Source organism: Pogoniulus pusillus, chromosome 43 (assembly GCF_015220805.1).
Source record: "Pogoniulus pusillus isolate bPogPus1 chromosome 43, bPogPus1.pri, whole genome shotgun sequence".
NCBI classification, from domain to species: domain Eukaryota; kingdom Metazoa; phylum Chordata; class Aves; order Piciformes; family Lybiidae; genus Pogoniulus; species Pogoniulus pusillus.
In genome coordinates, this window is record NC_087306.1 from 1,061,971 (window position 1) to 1,089,887 (window position 27,917).

Below are 27,917 nucleotides of genomic sequence, written 5' to 3' on the forward strand. Positions count from 1 at the left end.
GCTCAACCCAACCAACCCAACCCAACCCTGCTCAACCCAACCCAACCCAACCAACCCAACCCTGCTCAACCCAACCCAACCAACCCAACCCTGCTCAACTCAACCCAACCCAACCCTGCTCAACCCAACCCTGCTCTACCCTGCTCAACCCAACCAACCCAACCCTGCTCAACCCAACCCAACCAATCCAACCAACCCAACCCTGCTCAACCCAAACAACCCAACCCAACCCAACCCTGTTCAACCCAACCCAACCAACCCAACCCTGCTCAACCCAACCCAACCAACCCAACCCAACCCTGCTCAACCCAACCCAACCAACCCAACCCTGCTCAACCCAACCCTGCTCAACCCAACTAACCCAACCCAACCCTGCTCAACCCAACCCAACCAACCCAACCCTGCTCAACCCAACCCAACCAACCCAACCCAACCCGACCCTGCTCAACCCAAACAACCCAACCCAACCCTGTTCAACCCAACCCAACCAACCCAACCCTGCTCAACCCAAACAACCCAACCCAACCCAATCCTGCTCAACCCAACCAACCCAACCCAACCCAACCCTGCTCAACCCAACCCAACCAACCCAACCCAACCCTGCTCAACCCAACCCAACCCAACCCTGCTCAACACAACCAACCCAACCCTGCTCAACCCAACCCTGCTCAACACAACCAACCCAACCCTGCTCAACCCAACCAACCCAACCCAACCCTGCTCAACCCAACCCAACCAACCCAACCCTGCTCAACCCAACCCTGCTCAACCCAACCAACCCAACCCAACCAACCCAACCCTGCTCAACCCAACCCTGCTCAACCCAACTAACCCAACCCAACCCTGCTCAACCCAACCCAACCAACCCAACCCTGCTCAACTCAACCCAACCCAACCCTGCTCAACCCAACCCAACCAACCCAACCCTGCTCAACCCAACCCTGCTCAACCCTGCTCAACCCAACCAACCTAACCCTGCTCAACCCAACCCAACCAACCCAACCCAACCAACCCAACCCTGCTCAACCCAACCCAACCAATCCAACCAACCCAACCCTGCTCAACCCAAACAACCCAACCCAACCAACCCAACCCTGCTCAACCCAAACAACCCAACCCAACCCTGCTCAACCCAAACAACCCAACCCTGCTCAACCCAACCCAACCAACCCAACCAACCCAACCCTGCTCAACCCAACCCAACCAATCCAACCAACCCAACCCTGCTCAACCCAAACAACCCAACCCAACCCAACCCTGTTCAACCCAACCCAACCAACCCAACCCTGCTCAACCCAAACAACCCAACCCAACCCAATCCTGCTCAACCCTACCAACCCAACCCAACCCAACCCTGCTCAACCCAACCCAACCAACCCAACCCAACCCAACCCTGCTCAACCCAACCCAACCAACCCAATCCTGCTCAACCCAACCCAACCCAACCCTGCTCAACCCAACCCAACCAACCCAATCCTGCTCAACCCAACCAACCCAACCCAACCCAACCCTGCTCAACACAACCAACCCAACCCAACCCTGCTCAATCCAACCAACCCAACCCAACCCAACCCTGCTCAACACAACCAACCCAACCCAACCCTGCTCAATCCAACCAACCCAACCCAACCCGACCCTGCTCAACCCAACCAACCCAACCCAACCCTGCTCAACTCGAACTACCCAACCCTGCTCAACCCAATCCAACCAACCCAACCCTGCTTAAGCCAACCCAAACAATCCAAACCCAACCAACCCAAACCACCCAACCCTGCTCAACCCAACCAACCCAACTCAATCCAACCAACCCAACCAACCCAACCCTGCTCAACCCAATCCAACCAACCCAACCAACCCAACCACCCAACCCTGCTCAAGCCAACCCTGCTCAACCCAATCCAACCAACCCAACCACCCAACCCTGCTCAACCCAACCAACCCAACCCAATCCAACCAACCCAACCCTGCTCAACCCAACCAACCCAATCCAACCAACCCAACCCTGCTCAACCCAAACCTCCCAACCCTGCTCAACCTAAACCAATCCAACCCTGCTCAACCCAACCCAACCCTGCTCAACCCAACCAACCCAATCCAACCAACCCAACCCTGCTCAACCCAATCCAACCAATCCAACCAACCCAACCACCCAACCCTGCTCAACCCAACCAACCCAACCCAATCCAACCAACCCAACCCTGCTCAACCCAAACCTCCCAACCCTGCTCAACCCAACCAACCCTGCTCAACCCAACCAACCCAATCCAACCAACCCAACCCTGCTCAACCCAAACCTCCCAACCCTGCTCAACCTAAACCAATCCAACCCTGCTCAACCCAACCAACCCTGCTCAACCCAACCAACCCAATCCAACCAACCCAACCCTGCTCAACCCAAACCACCCAACACTGCTCAAAGCAACCAACCCAACCCAACCAATTCAAGCCCATTCCATGACTCTATGCTGGTGCAAACTGGTGAAGAGCCCAGATGCAAGTTGCCAAAGGTCCAAGTGGTTGGGAGAAGCCACCCATGGGTGGTCACCAGGGCAGAGCCAGGGGCTGGTAGCTGGAGTCATTAATTAATAACCTTTAGTTAAGGGCTTTAATTACAACAGAATTTAAAGTGTTAATTAGGGGGTGGGCAGGGGGGAGGGGAGGGGACGGCAGGAGGTGACCAAGGGCTAAGTGGCTGCATCCCTCTGCTGTGACCTGACCATCTGGAAGATGTTCTGCAAGGGAAGAAGGAAGGGAGTCAGAGTGGGGGCAGCACCAGCTGGGCACCACCTGTCGGGGAAAGGTGGTAGCAGCTGAGGTTTCCAGTGGCACCAGCTGGGGGTCATGGTGGCACCACTCTGCTCCCAGACTGCACCAACAGCCCTGAGAGGGCCCAAGAGGGAGCTTGGGCTGCAGGGGTCCTGCCTGGCCCTAGCCCCAGGGCTGGCTTCTGGGCACAGCCTGCACATGGCCTGAAACCAGGAGCTCACCAACCTGCCAGCAAACCACCCTGAGCCCACCAGGGACCACCCTGAGCCCGCCAGGGACCACCCTGAGCCCGCCAGGGACCACCCTGAGTCCGCCAGGAACCACCCTGAGCCCACCAGGGACCACCCTGAGCCTACCAGGAACCACCCTGAGCCCACCAGTGACCATCCTGAGCCCACCAGTGACCACCCTGAGCCCACCAGTGACCATCCTGAGCCCACCAGTGACCACCCTGAGCCCACCAGGAACCACCCTGAGCCCACCAGTGACTATCCTGAGCCCACCAGTGACCACCCTGAGCCCACCAGGAACCACCCTGAGCCCACCAGTGACCATCCTGAGCCCACCAGTGACCACCCTGAGCCCACCAGGAACCACCCCCAGGGTGGTCCAGGGGGCTGGCAGAGTGAGAAGCCCAAAAGGTGGCATCCAAACCCCATTCTGCACCTCCTGGAGACTCCCATCCAGGGCCTCCTGGCACTGATCCCTGGCACATCCCAGCTCACTGGGACAGAGCAGGAGAACCAGGCAGGATGTCCCAGCCTGGCTCCAAGGATTCCCACTGCCACCTTCTGCCACCCTCATCCAACCTGGCTCCTCCCCAAGCTCCTCCAGGCCACCAAGCAAGGGGCAAGGTCCAGATCTTGGAGGGGCAGCTCCAAGGAGCCACCTCCCAGCTGGGGCAGGCCAAGCCAGGATGCTTTTGCTTCCCAACTCCCATTCCAGGTGGAAGAAGATCCCAGAAGGCAAGGGACAGTCCTGGTAGATGCCCACTCCATGTTCCAGGCTTCTCTGCCAGCTCCAGGCCTCCCAAGGTGTCCCTGCCCATGTCCAGGTCCCCTCCAGCCCTGCTCCCAGGGGGATGTGTTGGAGCTGCCCTTGGGAATTGCATCAGCAAGCAGCCCCCATCCTGCCCTTGCCCAGCTCCACAGCACAGCAGGGTGCTGTGCACCCTCCAGATGTCCCACAGCCAGCACTGGAGTCATCCCAGTGGATACTGGGAGGCTGCTGGGATGCTCATGGCAGGGACTGGGCACAGCAGGAACCTCCTGGCCAGGCTCTGCTGCTCCTTGATCCAGTCCATCCCAGTTCCATCCCAGCACATCCCAGTCCCAGCCTACCCCAGTTCCAATCCAGTCCACCCCAGCTCCAACTCAGCCTATCCCAGCTCCAGTCTAGCCCTGGTGCCCCCTCCCTGGGCAGGCAGGGCTGTGCCAGCTGGATGAGGAGACCAAATGTGTCTTGCAGGGCCCTGGCTGAGCCCAGGGGCTGAAGATGGAAGCAGGGCAGGAAGGATGCCAGAAGCAGCCCTGGCAGCTGCCTGGACCCCTCAGGAAGCCTCCAGCTCTGCCAGCTCCAGCAGGGGAGGACAAAGTCACCTCCTGTTGTGCCCCCAGCTCTGGCAACTGTGCCCAGCACCCTGGCACACCTCCACCTGCCACCACTTCACCTCCCCAAGGTCTGAGCCTAGCGTGGGGGTCTCCAGTGACCATCCCCCCGACCCTGGCACACCTCCATCTGCCACTCCCCAAGGTCCAAGCCCCCTGATGTCCCTAGGGGGAGCTGCACCAGGCCAGCTCCACCCACACCTCAGGCCTCCTGAGAGGGCACACAACAGGGCCACCATGGCCCCTTGGTGCCAGTGCTGGCACCCCATGGGATCCCCCAAAGCTGAGCTTGGATTTGGTGGTGAGCAGGAGATCAGCAGCACCTCAGAGCTGCTCTCCCTGGGCACCATCAGCCCTGGGCTGGGAGCTGGCAGCAGGATCCCAGCAAGGAGGGGACCAGCAGCAGGAGAGGACCAGGCACACAGCCTGGAACTGGTTTATACTGGGCAGACACATCCCCCACCTGGAGCCCAGCTCCTGGGTCCTGCACCACCACCTGGAGCCCAGCTCCTGGGTCCTGCACCACCTCCAGCCCAAATGCTTGAGTCCAGACCTTGCTCTCAGCACCCCAGGGCTCCCCCAGGCAAGCTGCTGGGCAGCTCCAGCAGCCACAGCTCAGCCCCAGGGAGATGCCTGCTGCAGGGCTCCAGCCCTCACCTCCTTCCTCCACTTGAGCTCGCAGAAGACCCGCTCGAAGCACTCGTGCATGTAGTTGAACTGCAAGCAGAGGGTGAGGACGAGAAGGTGACCTCGAGAAGGCGACAACCACCTCGGCCCCGCAGCAGCCCCGCAGCAGCCCCGCGCTGCCGGCGCCACCTGGCGGCCAGCGGCGCAACAGCAGGGGGCGCTGGGAGCTGCTCCGAGCTTCCAGAGCTGGGGGCAGGGGACCTTGGGGATCCCCTCGGCAGCACCGAGCCCAACCCAGAGCCCTACTCTGCAGCAGTCACCTGCAACCACAGCCCCAAGCACCGCATCCAAACCGCCCTTCAACGCACCCCGGGGGGTGGCTCCAGCACCTCCCTGGGCTCAGCCCAGGCCCTGACCACTCTCTCCATGAAAAGCCTTTGCCCAGTGCCCAATCCAGACCTCCCCAGCCTCAGCCCGAGGCCATTCCCCCTTCTTCTGCCTCCGGTTCCCTGTCAGCAGAGCCCAGCAGCAGCCTCTGCACAGTGTCCTTCAGGTAGCTGCAGCCAGCAATGAGCTCTGCCCTCAGCCTCCTCTTCCTCACACTGCCCATCCCCAGCTCCCTCAGTCTCTCCTCAGATCTACTCTCCAGGCCCTTCCTTGCCCTCCTCTGGACCTGCTCCAGCACCTCCACAGCTCTCCTGTATTGCAGTGCCCAAAGCTAAGCACTTGAGCTGTGGCCTCGCCAGAGCTGAGCCCAAGGGCACAGTCCCCTCCTGCCCCTGCTGGGCACAGTCCCCTCCTGCCCCTGCTGGGCACAGCATTTCTGACCCCAGCCAGGATGGCACTGCCCTTATTTGCCCCCTGGGCACTGCTGGCTCCTATTCAGCCCCTTGGGCACTGCTGGCTCACACTCAGCTGCCTGGGCACACTGCTGGCTCTCACCCAGACCCCCGGGCACACTGCTGGCTCACACCCAGACCCCTGGGCACACTGCTGGCTCTCACCCAGACCCCCTGGGCACACTGCTGGCTCACACTCAGCTGCCTGGGCACACTGCTGGCTCTCACCCAGACCCCTGGGCACACTGCTGGCTCACACCCAGACCCCCGGGCACACTGCTGGCTCACACCCAGCTGCCTGCCTACCACCACCCCCAGGTCTCTCTGCAAGGCAGTTTCCAGCCACACTGTCCCAAGCCTGTGGCACTGCCTGGGGCTGTTTTGCCCCAAGGGCAGGACCTGGCACTGAGCCCTGTTGAAGCTCATCCCATCCATGTTGGCTTCACTGACCTAAGCCTATCCAAATCTCTCTGCAGAGCCTCTCCACCCTCACTCCGATCACCACTGCCACCTCACTTGGTGCCATCTGCAGACTCACTGCTGCCACTCTCTGTGCCTGCATCGAGGTCACCAATACAGATGGCAAACAGCAGTGGTGCCACCACAGAGCCCTGGGGAGCACCTCCCTGCTCTGGGCACCCTGCCCAGCAGTGCTGTGCCCTGCAGACGCTGCTCAGCCACGGCCAGGAGCTGCTCCTGGGGGTCACTCACGTAGGGGGTGAAGATCTTGACCCATCTGGGCTTCTTCTCCCCCCGGCTGTACTCGAAGCAGAAGGCCATGCCCTCCTCGTCCGTGTCCCACCGCTGCATCTCCGCCCACTCGAAGGCGATCACCTGGTTCTGGGGGGAGGCTGGGGTGGGGCTTGGCATGGGGTGGCACTGGGGTGGGGCTTGGCATGGGGTGGCACTGGGAATGGGGTTGGCATGGAGTGGCACTGGGGATGGGGGTGGCACCGGGGTGGCTGTGTCTTGGCATGGGGTGGCACTGGAGATGGGGGTGGCACTGGGGTGGAGCTTGGCATGGGGGTGGCACTGGGGATGGGGGTGGCACTGGGGTGGGGCTTGGCATGGGGGTGGCATGGGGGATGGGGCTTGGCATGGGGGTGGCACTGGGGATGGGGCTTGGCATGGGCATGGCACTGGGGTGGCTGTGCCATGGGATAGGAGTGCCACTGGGGATGGGGGTGGCACTGGGGTGGCTGTGCCTTGGCATGGGGGTGGCACTGGGATGGGGCTTGGGATGGGGTGGCACTGGGATGGGGCTTGGCATGGGGGTGGCAGTGGGGTGGCTGTGCCATGGGATGGGGGTGGCACTGGGGTGGCTGTGCCTTGGGATGCGGGTGGCACTGGCATGGGGGTGTCCCTGGAACAGCAGTGCCTTGGAATAGGGATGGCACTGGGATAGGGATGCCCTGGAATGGGGGTGCTCTTGGGATGGGGCTGGCACTGGGATGGGCCATGTCACCTCCAGCTATCCCCAGGAGCCCCAGCAGCCCCACAGCTACCCCCCAGCAGCCCCCCAGCAGCTCCAGCTAGCCCCAGCACCCCTCAGCCATCCTCAGCTGCCCCCACACCCCCAGCTGCCCCAACACCCCCAGCAGCTCCCCACACCCCCAGCTGCCCCCCATGCCCCCCACCTCCAGCTGCCCCCACACCCCCAGCAGCTCCCCACACCCCCAGCTGCCCCAACATGTCCAGCTGCCCCAACACCTCCAGCTGCCCCCACACCCCCAGCTGCCCCCACACCCCCAGCTGCCCCCCATGCCCCCCACCTCCAGCTGCCCCTCCTGGGTGCAGGCGTGCAGGCGGAAGTGGCGGATGCTGACGGCGCTGACCACGTGGCCCTTGCGGCGCGAGTCGCAGGCGCAGTGCGGGAAGATGACTTCGTTGTAGCCCTCGCAGGTGCGCAGCAGGTTCAGGTACTGCAGGGCACAGCAGGGCAGGATCAGCCCCGGGCACAGCCCAGGTACTGCAGGGCACAGCAGAGCAGGATCAGCCCCGGGCACAGCCCAGGTACTGCAGGGCACAGCAGGGCAGGATCAGCCCCGGGCAGGTTCAGGTACTGCAGGGCACAGCAGAGCAGGATCAGCCCCGGGCACAGCCCAGGTACTGCAGGGCACAGCAGGGCAGGATCAGCCCCGGGCACAGCCCAGGTACTGCAGGGCACAGCAGGGCAGGGATCAGCCCCGGGCACGGATCAGGTACTGCAGGGCACAGCAGAGCAGGATCAGCCCCGGGCACAGCCCAGGTACTGCAGGGCACAGCAGGGCAGGATCAGCCCCGGGCACAGCCCAGGTACTGCAGGGCACAGCAGGGCAAGGATCAGCCCCGGGCAGGTTCAGTACTGCCAGGGCAGGGATCAGCCCCGGGCACAGCCCAGGTACTGCAGGGCACAGCAGAGCAGGGATCAGCCCCGGGCAGGTTCAGGTACTGCAGGGCACAGCAGGGCAGGGATCAGCCCCGGGCACAGCCCAGGTACTGCAGGGCACAGCAGGGCAAGGATCAGCCCCGGGGCAGGATCAGTACTGCCAGGACAGGGATCAGCCCCGGGGCAGGTTCAGGTACTGCAGGGCACAGCAGGGCAGGGATCAGCCCCGGGCAGGTTCAGTACTGCCAGGGCACAGCAGGGCAGGGATCAGCCCCGGGCAGGTTCAGGTACTGCAGGGCACAGCAGGGCAGAGATCAGCCCCGGGCACGGATCAGGTACTGCAGGGCACAGCAGGGCAAGGATCAGCCCCGGGCAGGTTCAGGTACTGCAGGGCACAGCAGGGCAAGGATCAGCCCCGGGCAGGTTCAGGTACTGCAGGGCACAGCAGGGCAGAGATCAGCCCCGGGCACGGATCAGGTACTGCAGGGCACAGCAGGGCAAGGATCAGCCCCGGGCAGGTTCAGGTACTGCAGGGCACAGCAGGGCAGGGATCAGCCCCGGGCACGGATCAGGTACTGCAGGGCACAGCAGGGCAAGGATCAGCCCCAGGCAGGTTCAGGTACTGCAGGGCACAGCAGGGCAGGGATCAGCCCCGGGCACGGATCAGGTACTGCAGGGCACAGCAGGGCAGGGATCAGCCCCGGGCACGGATCAGGTACTGCAGGGCACAGCAGGGCAGGGATCAGCCTGGGGCAGGTTCAGTACTGCCAGGGCAGGGATCAGGCTGGGCAGAGCCCAGGTGAGGCAGGCTGGAAGGTGTCCAGAGAAGGGCAGCAAAGCTGGTGAGGGGCCTGGAACACAAATCCCATGAGGAGAGGCTGAGGGAGCTGGGGGTGTGCAGCCTGGAGAAGAGGAGGCTCAGGGGTGACCTCATTGCTGTCTACAACTACCTGAAGGGACATTGTAGCCAGGTGGGGTTGGGCTCTTCTCCCAGGCAACCAGCAATAGAACAAGGGGACACAGCCTCAAGTTGTCCCAGGGGAGGTCTAGGCTGGATGTTAGGAGGAAGTTGTTGGCAGAGAGAGTGATTGGCATTGGAATGGGCTGCCCAGGGAGGTGGTGGAGTCACCGTGCCTGGAGGTGTTCAAGCAAAGCCTGGCTGAGGCACTTAGTGCCATGGTCTGGTTGACTGGGCAGGGCTGGGGGCTAGGCTGGGCTGGCTGAGCTTGGAGCTCTCCTCCAACCTGGTTGATTCTATGACCTCACCCTCAGCCCTGGCACCAGGTGCCTCCTGCAGCCTCCTCTGGGACACCTCCAGAGGTGGGCACTGCACCCCCTCCCTGGGCAGCCATCCCAGTGCCAATCACTCTCTCTGCCAACAACTTCCTCTAACACCCAGCCTGACCCTGCCCTGGCACAGCTTGAGGCTGTGCCCTCTTGTTCTGGCTCTGGCTGCCTGGCAGCAGAGCCCAACCCCACCTGGCCACAGCCTCCCTGCAGGGAGCTGCAGACAGCAATGAGCTCTGCTCTGAGCCTGCTCTGTGCCAGGTTGTACCCCCCCAGCTCCCTCAGCCTCTCCTCATAGGGCTGTGCCCCCTCCCCAGCCTTGCTGCCCTGCTCTGGGCACCTTCCAGCATCTCCACAGCTCTCTTAAACTGAGGGGCCCAGGGCTGGGCACAGCACTCAAGGTGTGGCCTGAGCAGTGCCAGCCCAGGGGCAGCACTGCCCTGGTCCTGCTGGCCACACTGCTCCTGGCACAGGCCAGGATGCCATTGGCCTTCTTGGCCACCTGGGCACACTGCTGGCTCCTGTTCAGCTGCCAAACAGTGCCCCCAGGTCTGCCTGGCTGCTCTCAGCCTCTGTCCCCAGCCTGTAGCATCCTCCTCCCCTTTCCCCTCCCATAGCAAGAGGCTCCCCCCAAGGCTTCCTGCTACCTCCTGGCACTGCCCAGCCTCTGCCAGGGCTCCAGGTGACCCTCGTGGGGGTCAAGCCAGGGCAGGCAAAGCAGCTCCCAGGAGGTGACCCCAGGAAGAGCAAAGAGGTTCTGGGATGTTGCTCTTCAAGAGCAGCTGAGGTGGAAAAGAGGATCTCAAGATTGTTGATCTTCAGAAGTGGCCAACCCAGAGGACCCCAAAGCTGCTGCCCTTCAAGAGAGGACCCCAAAGCTGCTGCTCTTCAAGAGAGGACCCCAAAGCTGCTGCCCTTCAAGAGAGGACCCCAAAGCTGCTGCTCTTCAAGGGGAGAGGACCCCAAAGCTGCTGCCCTTCAAGGGGAGAGCACCCCAAAACTGCTGCTCTTCCAGAGAGGACCCCAAGGCTGCTGCTCCTCTTCTCCAGGCTGAAGGTCTCTGACCCACCAGTGAGCTCTGACAAGGGACCTGCACCCCTGGAAGTCTTCTGCTGGGGAGCACAACCCCAGGGACCAAGGAGCAGAAGCTCACAATATGACCAGGCCAGGAGCTCCCAGCACCACCACCTTGGTGGCTGGAGAAGACCTTTGGGTCTCCATGACCGAGGGGGATGGGGACATGAGGAGGTCCCCAGAGGGCTGCATGTGGCCACTGCACCTTGACCTTGCACCTCCAGCAGTGCCCCACTAGGTCTTATGGTTGGCCAAGCCAAGGGGGTCCAAGCCAAGGTCATGTCATGGTTCCAGGACAACAGAGAGATGAAAAGGGACCTCTGAAGACCACCTAAGTCCAATCCCACTGCCATCAGCAGAGGCATTTTCAACTGGGTGAGACTGCTCAGAGCCCCACCCAAACCTCTGCAGCTCACAGGGCCTGAAGGAGCCTTCAAGGATCATCAAACTGTGGAACTGGTTGGGTTGGAGAAGACCTCTAAGAGCAAAGAGGACAGGAGGACAACTCACCATGACCATCTTCCTCTGCTCACACAGCTTCTGTAGCTGGTAGGACTTCTCCTCTGCCTTGATGTAGCCTTTCTTGACATCATCAACAGCCTGGAGGAAGGGAGAGGAACCCCAGGAGGTCAGGCTGGAGAGGTCCTCCCCCAGGCCACCCAGGTGAGACTGGAGAGGTCCTCCCCAAGGCCACCCAGGAGGTCAGGCTGGGGATCAAGGCCAGACCAGGCCCAACTCCCTGGGCTGAGGCAGGAGAAATCCATTCCCCATCTCCAGTGACAGCTGAGGGAAGCAAACCCAAGCCAAGGGCACAGCCTCCCACAGGAGTCATGGGATCAGAGCTGCTTGGCTTGGAGAAGACCTCTGGGATCCTTGGGTGCAGCCCAGCACCACCATGGGCACCAGATCATGCCCAACCTCCAGCCCAGCACCACCATGGGCACCAGACCATGTCCCAACCTCCAGCCCAGCACCACCATGGGCACCAAACCACATCCCAGAGTGCCATGGCCACAACCTCCTCAGATGACTGAGTCCAACCAAGGTCTCCACATGTCTCCTGAGCACTTCTCTTGCTCCCCAGCTCCACCACCCCCCCAACCCCCCACCCAGCAGCAGTCTGCCCACCCTGCCGCGGGCACGCTGGAGGCCACCCGAGCTGGGGGCAGGGCTGGGGGCAGGGCCGGGGGCAGGGCCGGGGGCAGGGCCGGGGGCAGGGCCGGGGGCAGGGCTGGGGGCAGGGCCGGGGGCAGGGCCGGGGACAGGGCCGGGGGCAGGGCCGGGGGCAGGGCTGGGGGCAGGGCTGGGGGCAGGGCCGGGGGCAGGGCCGGGGGCAGGGCTGGGGGCAGGGCCGGGGGCAGGGCTGGGGGCAGGGCTGGGGGCAGGGCCGGGGGCAGGGCCGGGGGCAGGGCCGGGGGCAGGGCCGGGGGCAGGGCCGGGGACAGGGCCGGGGGCAGGGCCGGGGACAGGGCCGGGGGCAGGGCTGGGGGCAGGGCCGGGGGCAGGGCTGGGGGCAGGGCTGGGGCCGCTGCCAGCTGAGCTCTGGGAGCTCTCCGAGCACACCTGGTGGAAGAAGTAGGCGACTGCCAGGTCGTTGTCGTTGAGCAGCTCCTCCTCGTCGGGGCTGAAGAGCCACTTGCGCACGGTGAGGCAGGTGCCAGGCACGGCCGAGGAATAGTTCTGCACATAGAGCTTGTGCGGGAACTCGTTGGGGGCCAGCTTGCGGACTGGGGGGAGAGGGGCTGGGCACAGCCTGGCCCTGCAGAGCCCCCCCCAGAAGCACAGCCTGGCCCTGCAGCCCCCCCCCCGGGCACAGCCTGGCCCTGCAGCCCCCCCCCGGGCACAGCCTGGCCCTGCAGAGCCCCCCCCAGCAGCACAGCCTGGCCCTGCAGAGCCCCCCCCCGGGCACAGCCTGGCCCTGCAGAGCCCCCCCCAGCAGCACAGCCTGGCCCTGCAGAGCCCCCCCCGGGCACAGCCTGGCCCTGCAGAGCCCCCAGCAGCACAGCCTGGCCCTGCACCCCCCCAGGCACAGCCTGGCCCTGCAGCCCCCCGGGCACAGCCGGGCCCTGCACAGCCCCCCCGGACACAGCCTGGCCCTGCACCCCCCCGGGCACAGCCTGGCCCTGCAGCCCCCCCCCGGGCACAGCCTGGCCCTGCAGCCCCCCCCCCGGGCACAGCCTGGCCCTGCAGAGCCCCCCCGGACACAGCCTGGCCCTGCAGCCCCTCCCCGGGCACAGCCTGGCCCTGCAGAGCTCCCCCCAGCAGCACAGCCTGGCCCTGCAGAGCTCCCCCCAGCAGCACAGCCTGGCCCTGCAGCCCCCCCGGGCACAGCCTGGCCCTGCAGCCCCCCCCCCAGCAGCACAGCCTGGCCCTGCAGGCCCCCCCCCAGCAGCACAGCCTGGCCCTGCAGGGCCCCATCCTTTGCCCCTCCATGGCCCCACCCACGAGCAGACTCTGGTCACCAACTCACTGCTGATGTCCTCCAGTGGACCCTGCCCTGCTCCAGGGCTGCCTCCAGCTGCTGTCATCAACCCCCCCCAGCTCCCTTCCCACCAGGCACTGCCCCATGCCTGGACCCTCCCAGGGTTCGTTGGTAGCCAAGTGCTGGCCCCAGCCCTTCACCTGCTTGAAGCCCACCCCCTGGCCTGGCTGCCTGCATCCAGCCTGCCCAGAGCCCTCTGCACAGCCTCCTGCCCTCCAGCAGACCAAACCCCCCTCAGAGTGGTGCTACCTGCAGACTGCCTGAGGCTGCCCTCATGCAGCCATGGCTGAGGCCTCCCCAGCCCAGGAGGGCCAAAGGGGACTCACCGAAGGAGTGGTTGATGACCTCGAACAGGGCGAAGTAGTTGGCAGTGACACTGTCCATGCCCACCTTGGCTGCCACAGCCTGCAGGACAGCAGCAGAGCCTGCTGAGGAACCAGCAGCCAGCAGCTTCCAGCCCACCCTGAGGTGAGCCTGACCTCAGCCCTGCCCTTCCCAAGCTGACAGCTCAGGGATGCTCCCCAGCTGTGGTCCCAAGCTCAGGGTTTGACGTTTGGGTCTCCTCTGCCTGGGATGTCTCCAGTGCCAGCAGCTGAAGTAAGCACAGCTGCCCAGGAGCTTTCTGCAGCCAACCTCACACCCCTCAGCAGTGGGAGGGGCACTCATGGGGCTGTGCCCCCACCATGGACCCACAGCATCCTGGACTGTGGACTGGGACCTCCTGGGTGCCACAAGTTTTGCAGTGCTCCTCTCAGTAGTGTCCCTCACATCTCCTGCCCCATTTCTCCATCCTCCTCCTGCACTGCTGCTTGAAATCCACTCCCTGCAGGTGTCCACCTGAAGCCTTCAGCTTCTGGGAGACACCAAAGGACACCTGGCCAGAGGGCAGCCCAAGAAGGCCATTGCCCTCCATACCCACCCACTGCCCTGCCAGGGACTCGTCTGGCAGCTGCTGGCCACAGCATCCCCACCATAGGCAGCCCAGCTGGTGCCCAGGGGCATCCAGCAGGCTCAAAACACCACCAGGGACAGCCCAGGGATGACAGTGGGACAGGTCAGTGATGACTGGCACAGGCTGCCCAGGGAGGCTGTGGCTGTCCCCTCCCTGGAGGTGTTCCAGGCCAGACTGGATGAGGCCCTGAGCAAGCTGGGCTGGGGGAGGTGTCCCTGGGCATGGCAGGGGCTTGGGGTTGGAGCAGCTTTGAGCTCCCTTCCAACCCAACCCATCCCATCCCATGAATCCATGACACAAGGACATGGCACCCTGCAGCCAAATCTGCCAGGGGCCCAGGGCAGACAAGCAGGGCAGAGGCCACATGGCCCCAGCAGTGAGAACAGAGCCCCAGGGTAGGTGGTGAGGGCAGGGGAGCCAGGGCAGAGCCCCCAGGGCAGGTGGTGAGGGCAGAGCCCCCAGGCAGGTGGTGAGGGCAGAGCCCCCAGGGCAGAGCCCCCAGGGCAGGTGGTGAGGGCAGAGCCCCCAGGGCAGGTGGTTGAGGGCAGAGCCCCCAGGCAGGTGGTGAGGGCAGAGGAGCCAGGGCAGAGCCCCCAGGGCAGGTGGTTGAGGGCAGGGGAGCCAGGGCAGAGCCCCCAGGGCAGGTGGTGAGGGCAGGGGAGCCAGGGCAGAGCCCCCAGGGCAGGTGGTGAGGGCAGAGTCCCCAGGGTAGGTGGTGAGGGCAGAGTCCCCAGGGTAGGTGGTGAGGGCAGGGGAGCCAGGGCAGAGCCTCCAGGGCAGGTGGTGAGGGCAGAGTCCCCAGGGCAGGTGGTGAGGGCAGAGTCCCCAGGGTAGGTGGTGAGGGCAGGGGAGCCAGGGCAGAGCCTCCAGGGCAGGTGGTGAGGGCAGAGCCCCCAGGCAGGTGGTGAGGGCAGAGGAGCCAGGGCACAGCCCCCAGGGCAGGTGGTTGAGGGCAGAGATCTCTGCCAGTCTCATCTTGCCCCTCAGCTCTGATGCTGTGCCCAGCACTGGGCTGAGCTCCAGAGGAACAAAAACTGGGGGCCAGAGGGTCCTGGCTTGGCACCTGGAGGTGGTGCTGGTCCTCCAGCCAAGGCCAAAGGGTGCCAGGAGCTCACCTGGTAGACCTGGTCTGTGGTGCTGTTCTTCTTGACCCTGACAGTCACTGTGGTGATGTCTGGCAAGGCCACTCGGAGCTCCACGTCTGAGACTCCATTGTAGTTCTGGAGGACAGGAGAAGAGAGGAGGTCAGGAGTGGTGCCCACCTCAGCTCTGAGCTCTGCTTCTTGCCTCCCACCAAAGGCCACAAGCAGCCACTTGGAGGTTGGCTGCCTTAGGCCCTGAGGAGCCTGTTCTGGTGTGCCAGAGAAGAGAGCCCCTGGTGAAGAACCTCAAGCACCTCACAGAGGAGCCTCTTCAGGAGGCCGAAGGAGCCCTCCTGGCCCTCCCCAGCTCTACCAAAGGAGGCTGGGACTGGTGGGGGTTGGTCTCTTCTCACATGCCATGGCCTCAAGTTGGACCAAGAGAGCTTCAGGTTGGCCACCAGGAACGAGGGCAGCAGAGAAAAGGTTCCTCAAGGCCCAGAAGAGGCTGCTGAAGGAAGTGGTGGAGTCAGCAGCCCTGGAGGTGGTGGGGGGGGGGGGAACTGTGGTGGGGGCTTAGCAGCAGGGGTGGCACTGTGAGCTCCAAGCAAGCACCCACTCACCTGGAGCCACTTCCAGCCCCTCCACAGCTGGGGGGTCCAGGGCTGGGCACAGCACTCAAGGTGTGGCCTGAGCAGTGCCAGCCCAGGGGCAGCACTGCCCTGGTCCTGCTGCCACACTGCTCCTGGCACAGGCCAGGATGCCATTGGCCTTCTTGGCCACCTGGGCACACTGCTGGCTCCTGTTCAGCTGCCAAACAGTGTCCCCAGGCTGCTCTCTGCCACTCTGTCCCCAGCCTGTACCACTGCTTGGGGTTGCTGTGGCCAAAGTGCTGAGCCTGGCACTTGGACTGGTCACAGCTGCTGGCACTGGACTGTGCCCATCTGCCCACCCTGCCCAGCTCCCTCTGCAGAGCCCTCCTGCCCTCTCACCCATCCACACCTGCTGCCAGCTTGGTGCCCTGCAGGCTCAGTGCTGCAGGACTCAGTCCCCTCCTGCCCCTCTGCTCTGGTGAGACTTCACTCAAGTGCTGCCTGCAGTTTGGGCTCCCCAGACCCAGGGACAGGGACCTGCTGCAGAGCCCAAGGCAGGGCTGTGGGGACAGCGAGGGGACAGGAGCTGCCTGATGGGGAGAGGCTGAGGGGGCTGGGGCTGAGAGTCTGGAGAGGACTAAAGGGTCAGGAGTGGGGGCCAGGCTGTGGGGGTCAGGAGTGGGGAGGGGACAGGCTCTGGGGACCGGGGCAGGGGACAGGCTCTGCTCACTGCTCCCCGGGACAGGACCAGGAGCAGTGGATGGAAGCTGCAGCACAGCTCAGGAGGTTGCAGCTCAGCACAAGGGCAACTTCTTCCCTGGAAGGGTCCCAGAGCCTGGCCCAGGCTGCCCAGAGAGGCTGTGGAGTCTCCTTCTCTGAAGCCTTTCCAGGCCTGTCTGGATGTGTTCCTGTGTGCCCTGAGCTGCACTCTGTGGCCCTGCTCTGGCAGGGGTTGGACTGGATGAGCTCTTTGGGTCCCTTCCAACCCCTGACACCTGTGATCCTCCAGAGCATCAGCGAAGATACTGAACAGGACTGGGCCCAGCACCAATCCCTGGGGCACGCCACTGGTGCCAGCTGGATCCTCTCAGCCCTGAGGCCCCCAGCAGGGAGGTGCCAGCAGCAGCTCAGTCCCACCCCCACCTACCTCGTCCGACTCAGACAGGAACTCCTGCATGATGTCGCTCTCGCCGATGACACGGATGGAGCACACTGTGGGCACAGGGCAGCAGGTTAGGTGGGCACAGGGCAGCAGGCCAGGTGGGCACAGGGCAGCAGGTTAGGTGGGCACAGGGCAGCAGGTTAGGTGGGCGCAGGGCAGCAGGTTAGGTGGGCGCAGGGCAGCAGGCTAGGTGGGCACAGGGCAGCAGGTTAGGTGGGCGCAGGGCAGCAGGTTAGGTGGGCGCAGGGCAGCAGGCTAGGTGGGCACAGGGCAGCAGGTTAGGTGGGCACAGGGCAGCAGGTTAGGTGGGCACAGGGCAGCAGGTTAGGCGAGCACAGGTCCAGGAGAGGACCTCCCACGCTCAGGTGGCACCAGAGAGACATGGAAACCACAACTGCTTCTTCTGGAGAGGTGGGAGACAGAGGCTGGCACCTCCAGCCTGGGGAAACAGCCTTGACTGAAGGCTCTCCACCAGGCTGTGTCCTGGCAGCAGGAGTGGCCCAGCCTGAACCCTCTGAGACATCTCCTCAGTGTCCCACCAAGACACTCCCCTGCAGGGCTGAGCCAGGCCCCAACAGCAGGCTGGGGCTGGACTCCACCTGGTCCAGAGCTCCCCAAGCAGCATCTTCTCCAAAGAGGCACCCCAGAGGGCCTGGAACCAGCTGGGACTTTAGGCCCAGCTCAGCAGATCATCTGGGCCCAAACTGCCACATGTTGGCTCTCAGGGTCTGGGCCACCCCTGGATGCCTGAGCCCCCCCGGCAGCTCTGTGCCACCTGCAGAGCTCTGCTCCCCCCGGATGCCCGAGCCCCCCCGGCAGCTCTGTGCCACCTGCAGAGCTCTGCTCCCCCCGGATGCCCGAGCCCCCCCGGCAGCTCTGTGCCACCTGCAGAGCTCTGCTCCCCCCCCGGATGCCTGAGCCCCCCCGGCAGCTCTGTGCCTACCCTTCTCCAGGTACTCCTCCAGGCCGCGGCGCCGCGCGTCCAGCTGCTGCTCGGACAGCGAGAAGGGCCACTTGCCGGGCAGGCGCGGGAAGGAGAAGGAGGAGAACTCCCGCTTGAGGTTCTGGTGCAGGATGGAGAACTCTCGGTAGCGCTTGGAGCACAGCTGCCGCCCTGCCATGTACACGTTGTACACCTGCGGGCAGCGCAGCGCTCAGCGCCCGCCCGCGGCCCCGCCCGCACACAGCCCCGCCCCCTCCGCGGCCCCACCCGCCCGCGGCCCCGCCCGCACCCGGCCTCGCCCCCACCGCGGCCCTGCCCGCACCCAGCCCCGCCCCGCCCCACCGCGGCCCCGTCCCCACCGCGACCCCGCCCCGCCCCAGTGCGGCCCCGCCCCCACCGCGACCCCGCCCCGCCCCAGTGCGGCCCCGCCCCCACGCCCCGTGGCCCCTCCTACGCCACAGCCCCGCCCACGCCACAGCCCCGCCCCCACCGCGGCCCCTCCTACGCCACAGCCCCACCCACGCTACAGCCCCGCCCCCACCGCGGCCCCTCCTACGCCACAGCCCCGCCCACGCCGCAGCCCCGCCCACCGGAGGCCAAGCTCCAGCTGCGGCCCCGCGGAGCTGCCCTGGCCGTGGGGCTCAGCATCCCTCGGCCAGGCGGGAAGAGACCTCCGGGAGCAGCCCCAGACCCCCACACAACCTCTGGGGGGCCCCAGGGCGGCACAGGCCAAACGGGAGCCAGTGCTGGCTGCGGAGCCTTGGCCCCACCTGTGCTGCTTCGGCCTTGCAAAGCTCAGAGCAACCAAAGCACTCAGCCAGGAGGGCAAAGACCTTCCCCAGCACCATGCCCAACCTGTCAGAGAACTGCTGAGAGGCTCCAAGAACCTGCGAGGTGCTGGAGGCCAAACTCAGGCCAACACTGGGCACAGACTGTGGCCCTGACTGTGCTGCTTTGGCCTTGCAAAGCTCAGGATCACTTAACCATGTGGGAGGAGACCTCCAGGATCACATCCAAGCAATTAAACAACCTTCTGAGGGGCTCTGAGAACCCCCAGGGTCATGGAGAGCAAACACCAACCCAACAGCACCATGGTCACTGAGCCCAAAGAGCCAGCTCCAGGCTGTGGCTGTCCCCTCCCTGGAGCTGCTCCAGGCCAGGCAGGATGAGGCCCTGGAGGTGTCCCCCCTGCTTTTGGGCAGGGGAAGCTGGAGCTGGGGGAGCACTGAGCTCCCTTCCACACCAACCCATTCTGAGCCCAGGACCCATTCCAGGCCGTGGGCAGGCAAGGAGGCAGAGCAGCTCGGTGAGGTCAGGCTGAGGGAGGGAGTCAAAGCCCCCCAGGCATGGCCAGCAGCACTTCTGCACTTGAGAGTCTTTGTCTAACCCCCTCTGGGTCCCTCTCCAAGCACCTCCTTGGCAGCCATCCCCACTGAGACAGAAGCAAGCCCAAGCCTTGGAGGCTCCCCCATGGTGGGAGGACAGAGCCCAGTGGCTGGGAGAAGGATTCCCAACCTCTGCAGGCAGCTGAGAGCAGAAGCAGGGCCCAGAGGACCCAAGCTGCTCCCAGCTGCTCCTTAGGGAGGAGAGAGCTGAGAGGCTGAGCTGGGAGCCTCCTTCTGCTCTGAGCTGCCCTTGGTGGAGAAGAGCAGACACAAGCTGCACTCCACCTCCAGCAGAGCTGCAGCTGCTCCAGACACAGCAAGGGAAGCCCTTCCCAGCAGGTCAGCAGAGAGCTGCAGAGGCTCAGCAGGGAGTGCAGAAGGTGGACAGCAGCAAAGCCTGTCCACGAGCAAGGTGGCTCCGTGCTGAGGGCAAACCAAACCAAGCTCTCATTTGCCTGGACTTGTGTTCAGGCAGACTTTGACCCAGGCCCCCTCCAGGCTGGACAGATGGGGATGGGATGGGATGGGAGGGGATGGGATGGGATGGGATGGGATGGGATGGGATGGGATGGGTGGAGAGTGAGCTGGTTGGAAGGTGGCACCCAATGGGTCAACAGTTTGGTGTCCAGATGGAGCTGGGGCCAAGAGGTGGCCCTCAGGTGTGTGGTCAACATCTTCACCAATGCTGCAGGCAGACATTGAGGGACCCTCAGCAGCTCTGCAGCTGGCACTGAGCTGAGTGGAGAGGCTGAGAAGAGCTGAGGGATGGGACCCAGGCAGGGGCAGCTGGAGAGGCTGAGGAGGAGCTCAGGAGCTTCAGCCAGGCCAAGGCCCTGCAGCTGGGTCAGGGCAAGCAGGCTGGGGGGGAGGATGTTGAGAGCAGCCCTGCAGAGAGAGCCTTGGGGTGCTGCTGGGGGAGAAGCTGGGCAGGAGGCAGCAATGGGCACTGCCAGCCCAGCAGGGCAAGGGCAGCCTGGGCTGCACCCAAAGCAGTGTGGGCAGAGAGGGTCCTGCCCCTCTGCTCTGCCCTGCTGAGACCTCCCCTGCAGTGCTGGGGCAGCTGTGGGACCCTCAGCACAGGAGAGCCCTGAGAGGGAGCCAGAGGAGGCCACCAGGATGGGCAGAGGCTGCAGAGCCTCTGCCATGGGCACAGGCTGGCAGAGTTGGGGCTGCTGAGGCTGGAGGAGAGAAGGCTCCAGGGAGAGCTGGGAGCAGCCTGGCAGGGCCTGAAGGGGCTGCAGCAGAGCTGGGCAGGGACTCTGGGCAAGGGTTGGCAGTGCCAGGAGGAGGGACAATGGTTTGGCACTGGAGCAGGGCAGAGTTAGGTTGGGCAGCAGGAGAAGTTCTGCACCGTGAGGGTGGGCAGAGCCTGGCACAGGCTGCCTGAAGGGGCTGGGGTGGAGCTCCCATCCCTGGAGACATCCAAGCTCAGCCTTGCTGTGCCCCTGAGTGCCCTGCTCTGCTTGGAGCTGCCCCCAGGGCACAGGATGCCCTCGGAGGGTCCCTTCCTACCCAATGCATTCTCTGATCCCCAGGCTGGGTGTGGGGAGGGTCTCAGCTCCATCCCCAGGCTGGGTGTGGGGAGGGTCTCAGTCCCATCCCAGGCTGGGTGTGGGGAGGGTCTCAGCTCCATCCTAGGCTGGGGGTGGGGAGGGTCTCAGCCCCATCCCCGGGCTGGGTGTGGGGAGGGTCTCAGCCCCATCCTAGGCTGGGTGTGGGGAGGGTCTCAGCCCTATCCTAGGCTGAGGGTGGGGAGGGTCTCAGCCCCATCCTAGGCTGGGTGTGGGGAGGGTCTCAGCTCCATCCTAGGCTGGGGGTGGGGAGGGTCTCAGCCCCTTCCTAGGCTGGGTGTGGGGAGGGTCTCAGCTCCATCCTAGGCTGGGTGTGGGGAGGGTCTCAGCCCCTTCCTAGGCTGGGTGTGGGGAGGGTCTCAGCTCCATCCTAGGCTGGGTGTGGGGAGGGTCTCAGCCCCTTCCTAGGCTGGGTGTGGGGAGGGTCTCAGCCCCATCCTAGGCTGGGTGTGGGGAGGGTCTCAGCCCTATCCTAGGCTGAGGGTGGGGAGGGTCTCAGCTCCATCCCAGGCTGGGTGTGGGGAGGGTCTCAGCTCCATCCCAGGCTGGGTGTGGGGAGGGTCTCAGCTCCATCCCAGGCTGGGTGTGGGGAGGGTCTCAGCCCCATCCCCAGGCTGGGTCCTTTCCAAGCCGCTGCAGGGCACCGTGGGCAGCCCCCAGCCCCCAGCCCCCTGCCCCTGCCCAGGCTGGTACCAACCACGAACTTCTCCCCGCTCTGCTCCACGTGCTTGTAGGTGGGGATGGAGATGGGCACCGCCTGCTTCTCGCTGTAGTCGTAGAAGGACTGCCCCAGGGAGTCCTCCCCCGGGTCCAGGCTGTCAGCCTCGTGGGGGGGCACCGACAGCACCGTCAGGATCAGCTCCTTCTCCCCAGCCCGGATCAGATCCACCACCTGCTTGTGAGTTGCCCCCTCCACGTTCACCCCGTTCCTGAGGGCACAGAGGACAGGAGGGCATCAGCTGCAGGCGACCCCTGCCCGAGGGCCATGCCCAGAGAGAGCTGCCATAGGTCCCCCCCTCCAGCTTCAGTGCCCAGTGCTGGGTGCCCAGTCCAAGAGGGGCACAGAGCTGCTGGAGAGAGCCCAGCAGAGAGCCACAAAGGTGCTGGAGGGAATGGAGCAGCTCTGCAGGAGAGCCTGAGGGAGCTGGGGCTGGGAGCTGGGAGAGGAGGGACTGAGAGGTGACCTCAGCAGTGGCTGCTGAGATGTGCAGGGTGAGTGCCAGGCTGGTGCCAGGCTCTGCTGGGTGATGCCAGCAGCAGAGGCAGTGGTGGAAGCTGAGGCACAGAAGTGCCATGGGAACAGGAGGAGGAACTTTGCCCTGGGAGGGTGGCAGAAGCCAGGAGCAGGCTGCCAGGGGCTGTGGAGTCTCCCTCTGGAGATAGCCAAACCCTGCCTGGGTGTGCCCTGTGTGCTCTGCTCTGGCAGGGGGGCACTGGGTGAGCTCTGCAGGCCCCTGCCAGCCCCTGGCACTCTGCTTGCTCCCTGGAGGTGTTCAAGGTCAGCTTGGAGGAGCCCTGGAGCAAGCAGAGCTGCTGGGAGCTGTCCCTGCCCATGGCTGGATGAGCTTGAAGGTCCCTGCCAAGCCCAAGCAGTCTGGGATGCCCTGCAGGGGGGTGGGCAGGGGCTGGGCACAGAGCTCTCAGTAGGCCTCCAGACAACACCCAACAACCCCCCACGGTCTGAGGAGGGCAGAAGCAGGTTGGGCTCCACCTGGCATGGAAAACCTGCTCCTGCTGATGAGGTCATGGTGCTGGTGGGGTTGGAGAAGACCTCCAAGAGAAGCAACCAGCCCAACACCAACCCATGCCCACCATGGGCACCAAAACACTGCCACAGTGCCAGGGGCACAGGGCAGGGCAGCAGCTCCAGCCATGGGCACTGCAGCAGCTCCCTGGGCAGCCTGGGCCAGGCCCTGACCACTCCTGCAGGGCACAAATGGTTCCTCGTGGCCAACCTGAGCCTGCCCCGGGGCAGCCTGAGGGCATCTCCTCTGGGCTGGCACTGCCCAACCCCCACCTGCCTGCAGCCTCCTGCCAGGCAGCTGCAGAGCCCAACGAGGCCTTCCTCAGCCTCCTCTTCCTCAGCCTCACCACCCCCAGCTCCCTCAGCTGCCCCTCCCCAGCCTCTTCTCCAGACCCTTGCCCACCTTCCTTGCCCTTCTCTGTGCCCTCTCCACCCCTCAATGTCCTCCTGGCATTGAGGAGCCCAAACCTGCCCCCAGGCTTCCAGCTGTGCCCTCCCCAGTGCCAGCCCAGGGGCACAATCCCTGCCCTGCTGCTGCCCAGGCCAGGCTGCTGGTGCCCTTCTTGCCCACCTGGGCACCTCCTGGCTCATGTTCAGGTCATGCAGGGGTAGGAGGTTTTGGAGTCTTCCAGCACACCCAGAGCCAGCTGGTGAGGGGTGGGCACAGCACACCCCAGGGACCAGCTCCCAGCTGGCCCCAAGGGGCAGCCTCAGCAGCCTCCCCCAGCCCCCACGGGGGCCACAACTCAGCTCCCAGGCTCTGCTCCAAACTCTGCCCCAGAGCAGCCTGCTGGGAACTGGGAAGTGGATCCCAGCTTGGAACTGGACTGCAGCCTCGGGACAGCACCAACCACAGCAGCTGTGGGCACCACCCAAGCTCTGCAGGGGCCTGGGCAGCTGCTCCTGCCCCATCCCTGCCTGCAGGCAGCTCAGCACAGCCCCAGGGCCTGCGGGGGCAGGGGAAGGCTGGCAGCAGGGGGGGGAGGGGGCAGCAGGGCGGGGGGAGGGGGCAGCAGGGAGTGGGGGCGGCAGCAGGGTCCCCACGCTCCTGCAGAGCTCCCCCCCCCGTGCTGTGGGTGGGGGAGGGGAAGAGGAACCAGAGCTGCTCTGGGCGCTTGGGTCATTGTCTCCTGCTGCAGCCTGGGGACAGGCTGAGACCTGCGGCAGGGGAAGTGCTTCAGAAGCGCTGGGGACAGCTCAGTGCCCACCCGGGGACAGCTCAGTGCCCTCCCGGGGACAGCTCAGTGCCCTCCCGGGGACAGCTCAGTGCCCTCCCGGGGACAGCTCAGTGCCCACCCGGGGACAGCTCAGTGCCCACCCGGGGACAGCTCAGTGCTCTCCTGGGGACAGCTCAGTGCCCTCCTGGGGACAGCTCCCACGGAGCAGCTCAGGCCCAGAGTGTTCTGGGGCCTGGCTGCTGCAAGCAGGGCAAGAAAGGCAGTAGGGCACAGCCAGGCTGGCAGCAGCAGGACAGAGCCAGGCTGGCAGCAGCAGCAGGGCACAGCCAGGCTGGCAGCAGCAGCAGGGCACAGCCAGGCTGGCAGCAGCAGCAGGGCACAGCCAGGCTGGCAGCAGCAGCAGGGCACAGCCAGGCTGGCAGCAGCAGCAGGGCACAGCCAGGCTGGCAGCAGCACAAGGAGAGCTGAGCAAATTAAAAGCAGCTTTGTGCCAGGGGGTGAGAGGTGGCAGCCAGGGCAAGGAGGAAGCCCTCAGCCTTCCACCCAGGGAGGAGGAGGAGGAAGCTGAGGGTGCAGAGAGCCTCCAAGGGCTGGATGAGACCCCAGGGGCTCAGCCCTGAGCCAGCCCTGGGATGCCAGAAGCAAGGCAGGGGCCGGAAGGGACCTTCTGAGCTCCTCCAGGTCAGCCCCGACCCTGCCCCAGCAGGGGCACCCAGGGCAGCCTGCCCCTGCTCAGTGCCACCCCCACACACCCTGCCCAGGGGGCTCAGGGCCTCATCCAGCCTGCAGGGAGGGCACAGCAGCAGCCCCCCCGGGCAGCCTGTGCCAGGCTCTGCCCAGCCTCAGGGTGAAGATGCTCACAGAGCTTTGGCTTCCAACCCACCTCAGCTGCCCTCTCCTCCAGCACCTTGCCCCTGCCCCCTGCCCTGGGCCCCTGCTGGGCTCTGCCCAGGGCCTGCAGCCCAGCCCCAGCTGGGTCCCAGCTGAAGGCAGTGAGTGGCAGAGGCAGCAGATGCCACAAGGGCACCACTCTGTGCCCCCAGCACAGCAGCAGCTCCTGCCCCCCCCAGCTCAGGGCTGCCTTCTGCTGCCTGTGCTGGCTCAGGCTGCCCATGGCCAGGGGTGGGGAGGGGCACAGGCAGCTGGGGAGGGGGCAGGGCAGCTGGGGAGGGGGCAGGGCAGCTGGGGAGGGGGCAGGGCAGCTGTCCCAGCACCCCAGCATGGGGGGGACTGGGAGGGCCCTTCTGGAGCTCCCCCAGCCCAACCCTGCTCCAGCAGGGCCCCAGGGGGCTCTGGCCTGGGGGCAGAGCTGCAGACTCCAGCACCTCTCTGGGCAGCTGCTCCAGGCCTGCAGCACCCTCTGGGTACAGAAGTTCCTCCTCATCCTCAGGGCAGCTCCCAATGGTCCAGTCTGTGCCCACTGCCCCCTGGCCTGGCACTGGGCACCGCTGGTCCCACCCTCCTGGCCCTGATCAGATGCCCTCAGGCTGCTCCTCTGCAGGCTCCCAGCCCCAGAGTGGTTCTTCTGCACAGAAAGCAACAAGAATTTGGGTCAGGCAGGAGGGAACCAAAGCCAGGAGCAGCCTCCTGCTGCAGGGGCAGAGCTGCAGCTCCTGCCAGGGGCTGGGCAGGACAGACCTCCCCTGAGGGCTGCAGGCACAGGGAGGATGTCCCTCAGCAGAGCACTGCTGCTGGGGGCTGGCAGGCAGCAGGAGCTGAGCTCCACCAGCAGGATCCCTAAGGAGCCAGCCCAAGAGCCACAGGGAGAAGGAGGCTCCAGGAAGGCCTCAGAGAGACTCAACTGATGTCCCCAAGAGCCACCGGGAGAGGAGGGACAGGATAAGAGACTCCCAACTGGGCAGGCTGAGGCTGCAGCAAGGCCTCAAGGAGCCCTGACTGATGCCCCCAGGAGCCACGAGGAGAGGTGGAGCATGCCAAGAACCCCCCCTGGATGGGCTGAGAAGCCAAGAAGGCTTCTAAGAGGCTGAGCTGATGCCCCCAGGAGCCACGAGGAGAGGGAGGCTGCAGGAAGCCCCCAGAGGCTGAGCTGATGCCCCCAGGAGCACACCAAGCAAACCCCCCCTGGATGGGCTGAGGCTCCAGAAGCCCTCAGAGAGATTCCCCCCCCAAAGCTCTGGGTCTGAAGGGCTCCTGGGGGGCAGAAGAGCCTCCCCACAGCCCAGGAGCCCTCCAGGCTGCCAGCACAGCTCTGCACAGGCCAAGGGAGAAGTCCAAGCCCCAGCCCCAGCCCTGCTGCCTCCTGGCACCAGGCCCCCAGCTGCAGGGTGCCCTCTCCCTCTGCCCACCCAGCAGGGCAGTGCCAGCCCAGGCCTCCTCCCTCCACCCCACTCTGGCCACCCCAGGAGGGTCTCCACCCTCCCTCCAGCTGGTCCTGGCTCCCCCAGGGTCAGCCCCCACACCTCCCACACCTCCTTCTCCTCCTCCTCACCACAAACCTCCCCCCAGGACCTCCCCCCCCCCCGCCCCAGCCCCACGGATGAGGCTCCCACAGGTGAGCTGCTGGGACCCTGCACCCCCCCAGCCCCAAAGCCCACAGGGAGGAAGATGATGGCCGAGAAAGGAGCTCCGGGGGGAGGATGCAGGCAGCCCCCAGCCCCCCCTGCACAAAGAGGCCCCTCAGAAGTGCTCCCCAAGCCCCTCCAAGGGCTCCCATGAGAGCAGCCTGCCCCAGCCCACCCCAGCAAGAGCCAGGCCAGGGCCCCCCAACAGCTGCCCTGAGGGGGAGAGGACAGAGCAGCCCCCCCAGAGCAGCCCCCCCAGCCTCTGCTGGGGCCCACACCCCCAGACCCCACTGCTGCCATCGGAGGCTCCAGGGAAGCCCCCACCTGGGCCCAGCCCTCACTGCCCCTCCAAGGGCTCCAAACCCCTCAGGGCTCCCCCAAGCCCCCAGCGAGGGGCAGCGACCCCACGGCCCCTGCCCAGGGCACAGCCCCCTCAAGACCCTCCCCCCCAGGGGGCTCAGTCCCTTCAGGCTCCCCCCAGAATCCTTCCCCAGCCCCCGCAGGGCTCCCCCAAAGCCTCAGCAGGAGGCAGCGACCCCACGGCCCCTCCCCAGGGCACAGCCCCCTCAGGACCCCCAAAATCTTCTTCCCGGGGGTTCAGCCCCCTCAAGGCTCCCCCAGACCCCTCCGCAGCCCCCTCGGGGCTCCCTCCAACAGGAGGCACCCAGACCCCCTGCATGCCCCCCTCAGTGCGCGGCCCCCCAGGGCTCCCCCAGGCTCCCCCCGAATCCCCCTCCCGGGGTCTCAGCCCCCTCCGGGCTCCCCCAGCACCGTCCGCAGCCCCCTCCCGGCTCCGCCACCCCCCTGGTAGGCAGCCCCCCCCCCCCCCTCCCCGCATCACCGCCTTGGGGATCGACCCCCTCAGGAACCCCCAAATCTCCCTCCCGGAGCTCCCTGCCCCGAGTCGGGTCCCGCCGGGGCCGCAGCGCAGGGCGGGGGTGGGCTGCAGGCGGCCCCGGGGCGGGCAGGGCAGGGCAGGGCAGGGCGGCGGCGGCCCCCCCGTACTCACACCTCCAGGATGCGGTCCCCCTTGCGCACCCCGGCGCGGTCGGCGGCGCCGCCGCCCAGCACGGCGCTGACATGCTGCAGCGGCGCGTACAGCTCGCCGTTGATGCTCCGCAGCTGCCCGCCCTCGCTCACTTGGCCGCGCACGTTGAAGCCGTAGCCGGACTCGGACTTGACGATGCGGACGACGCGGGGCCCGCCCGGTCCCGCCGGGGCCCCCTCGCTGCCGCCGCTGCCGTTCCGCTGCGGCCCCCCCGGCCCCGAGCGCGGCAGCGACTCGCCCTCCTCGTCCGCCATCTTGGCAGCTGCGCCCGCGCGCCGCCCGCCCCGGCCACCGTAGAGGCCTCCCCGCGGGGAGCGACGGGAAACGGAGTCCGCCGCGGGGCGTGCTGGGAAACGGAGTCCGCCGCGGGGCATGCTGGGAGGCGCCCCCCCCCAGCCGCCGCCATGGCAACGCGCGTGGGGGCGGGGCCTGGGCGGGGCCGCGCGGTGACGTCACGGCGATTACGTCATTCATGGCGGAGAAGCAGCAGGAGGCGGCAGAGGGCTGCGGCCGCAGGGCACCGCCAGGCCTCGCCCCGGGGCCAGCCCCCACAGGCCTCCTGCCCGGCCCAGGGCACAGCCTCCAGCGCAGGCTCCCAGGAGCCGCAGGCCACGGCCGCAGCCCAGGGCAGCTCTCAGGCCCCACGGCCGCAGCCCAGGGCAGCTCTCAGGCCCCACGGCCGTGCCAAGG

The 27,917-nt window shown here is 65.8% G+C and overlaps 1 protein-coding gene across 2 annotated transcripts; it reads right to left on the reverse strand.

Annotated features, from left to right (window-relative positions):
* Nucleotides 1–2,582: 2,582 nt before the first annotated feature.
* SNX27 (sorting nexin 27) lies at nucleotides 2,583–27,498 on the reverse strand. Of its 2 annotated transcripts, none has more exons than XM_064175899.1 (12): nucleotides 27,189–27,498; nucleotides 21,433–21,664; nucleotides 17,780–17,900; nucleotides 16,822–16,886; nucleotides 15,118–15,222; nucleotides 13,377–13,455; nucleotides 12,132–12,295; nucleotides 11,079–11,168; nucleotides 7,612–7,761; nucleotides 6,551–6,679; nucleotides 5,031–5,090; nucleotides 2,583–2,732 (listed from the first exon to the last, which is right to left on the reverse strand). In XM_064175899.1, the coding sequence occupies exons 1-12, from the start codon at nucleotides 27,479–27,481 to the stop codon at nucleotides 2,685–2,687; spliced, it is 1,536 nt and encodes a 511-aa protein (XP_064031969.1). In that variant the 5' UTR covers nucleotides 27,482–27,498; the 3' UTR covers nucleotides 2,583–2,684. The 2 variants fall into 2 exon arrangements, with proteins under 2 accessions (XP_064031969.1, XP_064031968.1); XM_064175898.1 differs by having other exon boundaries at nucleotides 17,780–17,972.
* Nucleotides 27,499–27,917: the final 419 nt, after the last annotated feature.

Coding starts and splice junctions, on each gene's coding strand:
- SNX27 (XM_064175898.1), bottom strand. CDS start 27,481: ATGGCGGACGAGGAGGGCGAGTCGCTGCCGCGCTCGGGGCCGGGGGGG. Junction 17,973..21,432: donor AGAGCGGGGAGAAGTTCGTG/GTTGGTACCAGC, acceptor CGCTGCCCGCAG/GTGTACAACGTGTACATGGC. Junction 6,680..7,611: donor CCCAGGAGGGGCAGCTGGAG/GTGGGGGGCATG, acceptor GCCTCCCCCCAG/AACCAGGTGATCGCCTTCGA.